Source organism: Mustela putorius, unplaced genomic scaffold, assembly GCF_011764305.1.
Source record: "Mustela putorius furo isolate JIRA1106 unplaced genomic scaffold, ASM1176430v1.1 tig00003867_pilon_pilon_pilon, whole genome shotgun sequence".
In the NCBI taxonomy this organism is placed as follows: Eukaryota; Metazoa; Chordata; class Mammalia; order Carnivora; family Mustelidae; genus Mustela; species Mustela putorius.
The window spans coordinates 21,965,165-21,977,960 of NW_025422019.1; the positions used below are offsets into that span (position 1 = coordinate 21,965,165).

At 33.1% G+C, this 12,796-nt stretch overlaps 1 protein-coding gene across 1 annotated transcript in view; it reads right to left on the bottom strand.

The window, feature by feature from the left end:
• Window positions 1-12,796, bottom strand: part of LRP1B (LDL receptor related protein 1B) — a 1,620,129-nt gene that overhangs the window by 111,062 nt on the left and 1,496,271 nt on the right. Inside the window, exons 76-77 of the mRNA XM_045066491.1 lie at window positions 9,895-10,014; window positions 8,044-8,285 (exon numbers count right to left, since the gene is read on the bottom strand). Of these exons, the coding sequence (XP_044922426.1) occupies window positions 8,044-8,285; window positions 9,895-10,014 (362 nt within the window). The remainder of the gene's footprint in view (window positions 1-8,043; window positions 8,286-9,894; window positions 10,015-12,796) is intronic.

Genomic DNA, 12,796 nt, shown 5'->3' on the forward strand with positions numbered 1-12,796 from the left:
AGCAAAGAAATTTACAGAGTAGCTAATAAGCATAATAGGTAAGTAAATCATATAGCAATTTAACAAAGATATGCACTGTGAGAGTGAAAAAAAAAAGAATATTGTGTTGAGAATCCAGGGTGGGAGTAGGACAGTAGATTGCAATTATCAATATATTATGCATTCAGTAGATGGAATTTGAGCAAATTCTTGAAGAAATCTAGAAATTGAGCCATACAGGATATCCAACCTGAGAACATTTAGGCCAAGAGAACATTTCAGGAAAGACCTTACATTAATAGGTACTGATGGGTTTTACAAATACCAAAGCATCCCTGGAGAAGAGTAGGGAGAAATTAATAGGAGATGAAGTCAGAGAGGAGACCAGATCTTTTAAACCCTTGCAAGACATGAGAAATTTGTCTTTTTTAATGGGGAACCACAAAATATCTTTGATCAGAGATGTCTTGTGATCTAATTTATGTCTTAGAAGATGTATTCTGGCATTGTGCAGTGATTAAGAAAGTAGGAAGACCAGTGAGGAGGCTACTGCACTAAATCAGAAGAAAAATGATGGTGGTTCAAAAGTAGGTACTTAAGGTCAAACTGATGTAAGGTATTTAGCTCCTAGAATATGTTGAAGGTACATTCAACAAGATAGCCTGATTTGAAAGAAGAAGGACCAATAGTAACGCGAAGATTCTTTAAAAAATTTATTTATTTATTTTGGGGGTGAAGGGCAGAGGGAGAGAAAATCCTGAAGCAGATTCTCTGCTGAGTGCAGAAGCCCCATGCGGGGCTCAATCTTACACCCTGAGATCATGACCTGAACCAAAACCAAGACTCAACCATTTAACCCACTGAGTCACTTAGGCTCCTTGTAAGTCCAAGCTGTTTACTTTGAGCAAATTTAATTTATCATTAAATGAGACTGAGAAAGTAGATTTTGTCAATCAAGAGAAGTTTATTTTTAGGCATGCTACTTTAGGAACATTTTTAAAACTACTCTACCTCCCTATCCCTGGGGAGTCTGCTTAAAGATTCTCTCCCTCCCCCTACTCAAGTGCATTCTCTGTCTCTAAAATAAATAAATAAATCTTTAAAAACTCCAAAAGAAAAAGCAAAGTAAGCAGTTGAACAGAGCCTGATAGCAATTTGGTAGTTGTTAGCATGCAGGTACATATTAAACTATGTAAACTTTATAAGGAAGCGAGAAAAGGTAGAAAAAAGAGGATCATGGTCAGGGCCTACATGCATTCTAATATTCAGAGGGAAGGAGAAAAGATGAAGTAAAAAAGACTCAGGTGTGAGAGAAAGTAAGAGACCAATAAAATAATAACTATATCAGTGATTCATCTTAGAATCATTTTCTATTCAGAGTTATTATTACATAAAATGATGTAACAGACACAAAAGATCTACTTAAAGTTTGTTTGGAAAGACTGATATTACTATGTAGAAAACAGTATCTCAACTTTTGATATTTCAGTCAGGATCATTCCTTGTTATATGGAACTAGCCTATTACTGTAGAGTTCTAAGCAATCTCATTGGCCTCTACTTTACTCACCAAAGATTAGCAGCACACCTCAGATGTGGCAATAAAAAATATCTCCAGACATTGCCAAATGTCCCCTGCAGTGGGGTGTCATTCTCAGCTGAGGACCACTGACGTAGAACCACTGAGTGTTCTCTGATGTCTGCTTCCTCTGCAACTTTCAGCATTTATCAAGGTCCTTAACTAATATGTCACAAAACTTACCGAACACCTCCTTGTCCTCATTTACTCGATCTTTTGGCAGTGCTAGAAATATAAGCTCAATCTCTTTCTCAAAATAGTCTCCTATCTTAGTTTCTGTGACACTACAATTTCTTCTATTTTCCTAATGGACTTCCCACTCACTGTTGTCATTTTAATCTGGCTTCAGAGTTTGGTTCCAGTGCTTTTTTATGTCACCTGAACTCTCATCTTGCTAATCTAGTCAGGCTTCATGGTTCTAGACATCTCTCTATTCTTCTATTCCTTAAAATCTCTAATCCAGAGACCAAGATCAAGCCTTAAATACACCATTGACTATTTGACAACTCACTTGGATTTCTTACAACCCCTCACTTGGAGCTCAGAATTACCATGACAGAAAGTGAACCCAGAATTTATTATTTTCCCTATTCATCAAGTTGTAAAATCTAGGTCTTAGGTACTTCCTATTCTCCTATTTCTTACATCTATTCTATTTTCAAACTTTGTTAAACTTCTACTCTCTCCCTCCCATTTCACTGAGACTATAATATTGTAACCTCCACTATTTTTGCACCGACTTGGAGCACAATCCTCCGATGTGATCTCTTTCTGTTCCAGATTTTCTCCCACCAAATCCATTCTCTACATAAATGTAAAGTAGCTGTCTTATACATAAATAACATTACTTTCTCCTTATCTTTTAGGTCTTTGCTCAAATCTCTTTAAATGGGCCTTTATGGACCATCCTATTCAAAGAAGTCTTAACAACAACTGAGTTTTTCTTTCTTGGTCCATTCTGTATTACTTTCAATATAATTTTCAAAATTGGAATTTTTGGTATTTATTTATTTATTTGTGAGTTTACTTGACTTTGTCTTTGTTCTCCAGAATATAAGCATCATAAGAATAAGACTCAAAAAAAAAAAAAAAGAATAAGACTCTTATCATTTTGTATCCTAGGAACACAACACTAAACCTAACAAACAGAATTTCTTAAATAAAGCTTTGGGTATGAATGATAAACTTGACTAGTTCACCTTAAAATGCTGTTAAATATGTTCAATAATATCCTTAGGATTATTAATTGTGGAATCTTATGTTTTATGTAGTCCTACAAGATCTATGTTCAATAAAACTTTAAACATTGATCACAACTGTTATAGAACCATTTAACTCCAATAAACATATATTGTTGAATGCCTGTCTTATGCAATCAGCAATGATCAAGTCACAAAATGGCAATAACTTCATGATTTGATAGTTTTATTTTTTTTTCCAAAGAAATCAGAATAAATGATTTTTGTTGTTAAATGGTTTGAATAAACTCAGATGGTTTGAAAAGTATTCTTGACAAGTAAGTGTAGATAATTTCAAGGTAAAGTTATAAAGATTACCATAAATTTATAAAAATAAATTAAAAAATGGAAAAAGAAACTATCAATTTCTACTAGTTTCCAAAATCCTAAAACTAGACTTTGTTTTTGACAAAACTTGTGACACACTATACAGACATAAACTTATTTGTGAGCACACCTGCATACCTCTGCACTTGAGTGTGTGTGCATGTGTGTGTGTGTGTGTGTGTGTGTGTGATGTACACACAAACCCATATATAGGGGTTTGTGGTTTATAGCTAGGACCCCAATTAAAGATGGAAACCTATTAAATAAAACTTAGCTGGATATTTCTTAAAAGCTTTCAGGGAAAAAATAATTGCCTAATCAACTTACTGAAGAAAAGATATGATTATTAATGAATAAAACTATAAGCATGTTCGTTCTGAAACACTCTTTTGCATAATAGAGAATATGCCAAAAATGGTATCTCATTTTCACTTCTCAAAATTAGATAGATCAGATAAACCATTTGTTTTGCTCTGGAATATTTAGCTCTTTAATGGTAAAAATCTAATCTGTATTTTTAAAATCATTTGCATTTCTCCAAGCGTTGACCTATTTTATGGTGCTTGTCATCATGTACTTTGCTGTACAGCATTTCATACTAGAAATGATAAATTGCCAGAAAGTATGTACAATTGTTATATAATGCTATCATATTCTGTTCTGACTACTAAAATTCAAATTCAGAAATCTCATTATGCTTTACATATAGATTGAATCATGTCAGCCTTTTAAGTTTTAAATTATTTAATTTTCTTAAAGGAAAAAAAATTATCCATTTTGTATAGCCCAGGGGACTAGAAAATTATAAGCATTTCTATCTATAAATAACTTAGACTGTATTTGAAATTTAAATTTATAATCATAATTAGTATTCAAGCCATTTTCACAGATTACAGAAGAGTATTCCCTTCACGACTTCCAAAAAACATCATATTGAAAATTATCTTCCTTTGGAATGGACTTCAGTTAACATTTAGTTGTCTGAGTAATATTCTTCTGATTTCTGATACAACATATTTTCTACACTTTACTGAGATGGAAATATGCCAATATTTTCAGTTCGAAGACATCCTATTATCCCATGGCTAACTTCTTCCATTTGGTTTACTGATAATGGGGATTTAACTAAAGTGCCCATAGTTTGATTTTTGTATTTTTCTTTCTTTCACCTCTTGGTTCAGAAATGGAAACTGATGTTCCATATTCAGCTCAGGGAAAAATCTTTGAGTTTCATTTTCCCCCGGGTGGGGAATTCACAAGTCAGTATCATTTACTATTTGTGTTGTTGGGGTTAATGTAGAGCATGTAATCAGCCATAATATCTGGCTTGCTAAAATGTTAACACAGAGGCTCCTGGGGGTGACTGAGGGTTTAGGAGAAGGGTGTAAGCCTTTGGAACACCAAGCCTTGCATGATCACTCGGTAATTGGAATATCACGGGGAGTTACCTTCCCCTAACCTTTCTTAGCTTAGACTGCTGGCTGCCCTGTGATCTAAGAAATGTATGTATTGTCCCTTAGACTCTGTTTAGTAGAACGTGTAATTAGCATACCGTATCTTTTTTTTTTTTTAAGATTTTATTTATTTATTTGACAGAAACACAGCTAGAGAGGGAACCCAGCAGAGGGACTGTGAGAAGGAGAAGTAGGCTTCTCACACAATAGGGAGCCTGATGCAGGGCTCAATCCCAGAACCCTGGGATCATGACCTGAGCTGAAGACAGATGCTTAAGGACTAAGCCACCCAGTTCCCCCAGGCATTGTATCTTCCCTGTAAATAGATCCTCTCAGTTTCAGTAAAACCCCAGGTCAACATCCCCTGCTTGAGAAACAATGATAAGGATTTGTGATTATCCTGAAGGGCCAATAAAAAAGAGTGAAGAGCAAAGTGTCTTCATTTCTGAGTGAAGACCTCCTTGCTTTCTTCTCTCCTTTCACAGCAAAGTTTGGAGTAATTTCATCTGTTGGTAAAGGCATTGCTGGCCATTCCTGGCATTGTGTCAAAACTGAGAAGATGCAATAGATTGTATGCTCATTAAACTACTGGATGACTAGCTGATGACTGATTCAAAAAAAAAAAAAAAAAAAAAAAACAGATACCATACATTGCAGAGTAATTCAGCAGGGTAAAGAAATCATCAAATCTTTATCCATAGGCTGTATTTCAGAAAACAAATTTTCCAGGTAAACAACTAGATAGACATAAACTACGTCACGCATCATTTGGAAATCATATATATTTACTCTCTGGAAGGGGCTTTAGAAATTTTCTACTACAATATGATAGCTGTTTTTGAGATAAGTAAGTTGAGACACAGAGATGTAACTGTTCTTTCAAGTTAAAGTCTAAATTTGGTTACATTCTAGCTGCATGGCCATAAATGAGTCATTTACTCATCTAAGAATGCATATTAATTATTAAGAATGTAAGAATGGACTTATTCCAATATTTATAATATTGAGGAATCAGAATTACAAAAAGATTTAGGAAGCAAATAACTGCCCTCATCTGTATAGTCTTAAGTTTTGTTTTATTTTGTTTGCAATGCCTTGATTGGAACTTTTATGGAATGCTGAGTGGCTAAGAACATGGTCCTAAAACTCATGGCTCAGAGGTTCCAATCTTATAATCTTGACATTTGACTAGCTATGATGGAATCTTAGAAACTGTACCCTAGTGTTACCCACTTTCTTCCTAGTGAATCCTGTCATTCATGACTAAGTCTGAAAAGAGAAAAATAAAGTCTAGAAGATATAACATATGTAATCATTACCCTTACCTTGGCTAATTGAATTTAAATTTAAAAAAAAAGACAAAATGAAGTTTCATATCCTATTAGCAAAAGACTAATCTAGTAGCTTTGCCATCATTTACAAAAGATTCTATACCATAGTTATAAAATTAAAAATTAAAATATATAAGGGGAAGCCTGGGTGACTCAGTCAGTTAAGCTTCTGCCTTGGGGTCTCAAGTCACGATCACAGAGTCCTGGCTCCCTGCTCAGTGGGAAGTCTCCTTCTCCTTCTCTGTCTCTCTCTACCCTTTCCCCCTCTCATGCTCATTCTCTTTCAAAAAACAAACAAAAATAAATCTTAAAAATAAAGGGATATATATAGGTAAATATATATAATACAAATAAAACATACACATTTATATATTTCTATGTATAAGAATTAAAAACTTAGTTATCTAACTGTAAGCAAATTTGGCTTTGGGTTTAAAATAACTTTTTTTCACTAGAAGATACTGGTTATATATTAATTATTAATCTCCCCAGATAAAACTAAAATAATTACCCAGTAATTTTTACTGAAAAAAATCTACCAAATGAAAGATGTATTTTTAGAAAATAAAATTCAGAGAAAATTAGGTTGTAAATAATTTTCATGTAATTATATGCATCTTAGAGAAGAACATCTTGTCAATCATCAACACTATCATTGTCATCATCAGAAGCAACATTGTGGTCATCACCCCATTAATAGCAAGCATCTAGAGGGTACTTATCATGTGCCAGGAACTGTACACATAGTTAACAGTTCCTGTATACATATACATAAGATTAAAAACCCAGGCGATGTAACTCCATAGTACATACTCTTTATAACTTCATTAATAACAGTTACCTTGGGAACAAAGTTTTTGCAAAGCAGTCTTGTGTTCCACAGATAATGAAAGCTAAAGCTAGGCAAGACTGAACCAGCTTTTTAGTCTGATAGCAAGTGAGTAAGTGAAGGAAGGCAGAGGGATCTACTAAATTTTATGGCTCTCTCCTAGAACTGCAACTTAAAGGTATTGTGTAATGCTCACTGTGTTTGGCAGAGGATGAGTTGAATAGTCTGACATATATATATATATATCTCATATGATATATGACATATATATGATATATCATATTATATCATATATATTATCATATTTAAAATACATGTATATATTTTGCTCTCAGTGAAATTAATCTAACCTGAATTAGAAAGGTAATATAACTTCATTAAAACCAGATTACAGCTATCTACCTGATAAAAATGTGTTCCAGATTTCTATTAAATGGTATTCATGCAGTTCAAATCTTTATGGGTGATACTACTACAAAGGATAGTAAGGACTTCCAGATAGGTTCCTCTGATTCTTTTCAAATACAAAGATTCAATTATATCCTACTGTGACAGCACTTGACTTTTTGGTTGTATGTGAATGGGCCAGGCCTCACAAAAATAAGTATTTATCTGTCATTTTTCTCCCTGGTTACCTCAAAATACAAAATACACAATAATTGACATGCCCTAAAGCCAAAAAAAAAAAAAAAAGGTAGTCTACAACCACAAATCTAAACAAATGCTCTAGTTTATTTTTCTCAAAAGGAATAACCATGGTAATCAACATGTCCATCATACACCAGCAAATAATATCACTCTGTTTTGGATGTTCCCTGAAATATAGTTATCAGGAGTCAGAAGAAATGGTTACACAACTGAGTTGATCTCTTGCCCTAGAAGAGTGTTGTATTTCTGATATTGCTCAAAATGAAATAATATTCCCTGCATGTTTTAAGTTTATTTTCTAACATGAAAACAAAGTAATGATTCCCCACCTCATCTCATAATTAAAAAAAGACCTCACATTATATAATGTTATAGAATATAAAATATAAAATGTACTAGAAATATTAGGTATTATTCATTACCATTCTTACATAGCTAAAGCAAAGGTACTTAAAGAAAAACATAATATCATGCAATTAAATTATATGCAGCTGTGAGAATAAAGTAGGGAAATTCTTGATTTCTGTATAGGGAGAATATTGGGAGAAATAACTGTACATATTAATTACATCCTATAATCAGATATTGTGATTGATAGATTAAAAAAATAAGGAGGTGGAAAAGTATGAGCCTTCAAATAGTCAATGTTATTTACTTACAATCAAGCCACTGTTTGCTTGCCTTTTTTCTCTGCCATGGATCCTTTTGTAGAAAATTCCGCCTGGATTAAACTGAGTACTCCAAATAATCATATCTCTTTGATAATATACATCCATCCCTGTTATCCTTGAATTATGTTCAATATGAGAAATTTGTTGATGATCGCCACTGTAGTTGAATGGATATATAAAACCCAGGATATCAGTGTCATTAGCAATGTAGAGAACTTGATCTTCAGAGCCTGGAGATTATTATAATAAAATACAAAAATAAAGTAAATTTCAACTAATGTAAAAGCAATAATTATACTTTTAAATTATCTTTAATTATTATTCTTAACAGTTTCTTGTTCAGTAAAAATCAACCAGCTTCGTACCATACTATAGTCTCTGTGACTTATTTCTAAAACACACTTACCTAAATTTAATGAGAGTTATTGATGTAGGTTTTCCCAAGACACAGCTTACCTTATGGCTAGGAATTAGGTATTTGTGGTAGATATTCTTTTCATAAAGAGGGATTTCTATTTGATAAATTGTAATACATTATGTTCTAATGCTTTGATCCTCAATATTCAGATGTTATGTTGTGTACTCATTAAGCCTCAAACATTCCTGAGCATTTAGTTTATGCATCCAATTCATCATTTTCTTAGGTTAAGAAATGAAAATTAAGAGGGGGAAAGTCTTCTTCTAATATTCATATATCTCAAACATTCTTCTAATTTTATTATAAAAATTTATCAGGATTTACTACATTTAAGTATCATGTCAGTATTATTTAGCATCTTGCTAGTGGATCCCTATAATCTGAAGTTTTGACACCTACAATAAAATACTAATGTCATTTGTATATTGAGACAAGTAAAACCCTAAATTTTTAGGAATATATTAAATAAATTATTAATGAGACCATGAAGATTGAATTATATATACACTATCTTCAAATTAGAAAAAATAGACTATGAATTCTAGTTCAGCCCTATGGGTTTAATGGTTCTTACTTGGTTATGTTCTCTCCTCTATGGCAGGCACTATTCTACAACTTTCATAATTTATCTCCTCTTCTTATAGGAAGTAGAGATTCATTTTTCCATTTTACAGATGAGGAACTGAGGCTCAAAGAGTTTCTTAGCTTCCCCAAGGCCACAGATCATAAAGGCATAATGCTAGGATTCAAATTCAAGTACATTTACCTCTCTAGCCCATCCTTAATCCACTATATCATGTTGTTTTCCACCTGTAATAACTGTTTTATTAACATTGTCCAATCATGTCCTGTAACTTAACAATATTTGTTATAATATTATTTAGTAAAAACCAGAGCATGAAAATTCATAAACAAAAAAGTTCCAAATACCTGTTTAAGTTTTAAAAATGATATTTCTAAGTAAAGGAGGTCTGAATTAAAGCATGATTTTATTTCAAAACCTTTTAAATTCTTACTCAAAATTCCGTTCTCCTTATAGTGCTAACCTTTAACCCTTTAAACTGTTATTTTTATCCATTATATAATAATATTTTTCATATACACTGAGAGCAGAACATAAAGAGAGATGCTTCATATTCTATCACGTTGGCTTGTAAACTTTTCCCTTCTTCTGACAGATTTTTTAAACATGAATGTGGTTTTAACAATAACCACATATTTGATAATCATGTCTATAAATCATCCCAGATTAGATTAAGAATGACAACAAACCAATTTCGTCAATTAGCCAATATTCAAAAGAGATTTTGTTATATTTTCAGGCATGGAGCTATTGCTAAAATATAATATGAAGCATTGTTTTCCCCATAAGATATTTATAGCAGTTATAATAGAATTTGAAATAACTGTTATAATCTTACCTTTTGCTATGCAGGTGTTATTCTTTTCCTGAAAATTCTGGTCACACACACATTTATATGACCCTTCCATATTGATACATTGGTGGGAACATGTGCCAAACACCAAACATTCATTAAGATCTAGAAGAGAAGAGCTCCAAATAGCATCATCATACCTCCAATTTCCGTTTCTGTTCTTTCCACATTTAAAAAAAGACAAATTTACTTTTCTTCCTTCAACTTATTTCTATTTCTTTCACTGTCCTTTTAAAACTCTCAAGTATATGATTTGCTATGTCATATTTTCTGACAGTAACAATTTTTACAATAGTTTCACTGTAATAATTCATCAGTTGTTTGTACACTGCTTTTTAATCCACTTAACACATTGAAAGAGCCCTTTCAAACTTCCCTAGTATTTTCATTCATTCAAACACTTCTTGAGGTTTCCTTTTGAGACTGTTTCTGATTACCTACCTCCATACATTTGTACATATCATATACTGTCCTATAAGCCCCTTGCCCACCTTGACCTAAAGACTTTTTATTCATTTCTTAAGATCCACATGCATAAAACCTTTCTTGTTCTCTACCAATGTACATCCATCCCACAGTTTCTCTGCTGTTTACTATCTGGGTGTTTCTCTCTTACAGCACTATATGTACTATATATTATATATGTAGTCATATATACATACCCCCTACTTGACTGTCAGCCCCTGGAGGGCATTAATTATTATTAATTTTTTTGTCTGTGTGTTACATAATTCCTGGCCAACAAATGAAGATACAGATACAACTGTAACACACTTCTGGCTTCCTATATACAAAGAAACTGTTACAAGAAGGGCTATGTGAAATAAACAAAAGCAACAAAACCCTGAATGTCTACAAATAAATGGATACATGTGCATTATAAGTAATAAATAAACAAATCACAGGCAATATTCTATTGTTTAGCACATGCCTCTAATTTTAATGGCTTATGCAGAGCCAGCAACAATGTCAGGTGACTCTAGTGAATTACTACACTCTCTCTATTTTCAGTCAGCTTAATTCTTCTGCTTTTTTTTTCATGTCACCCTAATTATGTAATAAATCTGTGAAATAAATCCTTCTTTTGAATTAGAAAATTTAAGAATAAGCACAGCAATAATACTCTTTCATTTAGTTCTCAACTGTGTTCTGAAGCCTTAGTGGTAGAGATCAGGACTTTGCCAGGGACACTTGCAAGGACAAGGGCGAGGCTCAAACACAGGCTTTCTGATTCCTTTGTGTCTACTATGATACTTTGCCCAAGGTGAACTTAGGCACTCAATGACAATTCATTTCTGTGTTCCATTGAAATATAGGACAAAGAGGTAAAGAAAGCTGTGTTGTTAGTGAATACCATACCAGGGACAAAGCAAAATGCATTTTGTTGGCACCTGGCCTTCAAAAAGGTATTACAATAAATACATTTGATTGTTTGACATCTGTAGCTTTGAACAGCATGTTATTTGATCTTTCATTTCCCTTTGATATGGAGTCAAAATAAGCAAAAATCTACATGATTTCATAAAAATTTCGGGCCCCTCACATGGCCCTATATTGTCCAGAATCACCATTTTCTCTTCATCTCTATACTAATGCCAGGGGGTCCAGCTCGTTCAGTTTGTAGAGTATGTGAGTCTTGATCTCAGGGTCGGGTATTTAAGTCCCATGTTGGGAAGAGAGATTACTTAAAAGTACACACACACACACACACACACACAGACACACACACACTAATGTTGATACTGTGGGCTTTCATAAGGGGTGGAAGAATCTCACACATGTCCAATACATAGAACAGTGCCTGACACAGAGCAACTGTTAATCCATTGCACTTCTCTGCTGTTTTCTATAATTTGTCTTCCCTTTACATATTCTAATTAAAGCATATTGGCTTTAACATCACATAATGATTTCTTAGTCTCTTTTTGAGTTATATATAGGGAAAGCACAAACACATTTGAATTTTTTGAATTATGAACCAAAGTCATGTCTTTCCCTTCCTCCATACCAAATCAAATTGCTTTTCCTTGCTATCAAAGCTTCCTTTAATAAGGATACAATTTTTATTGGAGTGCAGAAGTTACTAATTTGCACAAAAAGAATACTGGATTTGTAGCAACTTAAAATGAAGAGAGAAGTTGCAGCTTTTATTTGACATAGAACAATTAAAAATACAGAAAATTTTGAGAATTATGAGCTTTAAATATTAAGTTTATAAGGAAATTCAGCCCATTATTCATGAATAAATTTTAGACAATTAATGATATTGAAATTAAAATTTTGAAGAGGTTGTGTGTATATGTGTGTGTTTATATATAATTGATAGAAAGTTTCTGGGGAAGAAAGAAATAATATAGCCTTGAGAAATAATTTACTTCTTAAATTAAAATAGAGAAAACCTATGGGTGCTTGGGTGGCTCAGTAGGTTGAGCGTCTGATTCTTGATTTTGGCTCAGGTTGTGATCTCAGGGTCCTGAGGTTGGGCTCCATGCTCAGCAGGGAGTCGGCTTAAGATTCTCTCTATCCTTCTCCCTGTGCCCCTCCCCCTGCTCACTCTCTCTAAAACAAATAAATTAATCTTTAAAAAATATATTAAAAAAATAGAGAAGGCTGTTAGTTTTCAGTGCTCGCTCCATATTAATGGAGAAATAAAATGCCATAGGCAATTCAAACAAGTATATAATCCAAGATGTACGTAAATATGACATGGCCATAATTCTTTCCCTTTTGGGTGGATATAATTAATTCACTTCAATAATCTCATTTTGATTGACACAAAGCAAAAATCACTTTTCTTTATCCAAGAATAACATGGACAGTAGAGAAGGCAGATGGTGGGTGAAAGCATTTTACAACTTGAATTTACAGTAGATAAGCCAGCCTTAAA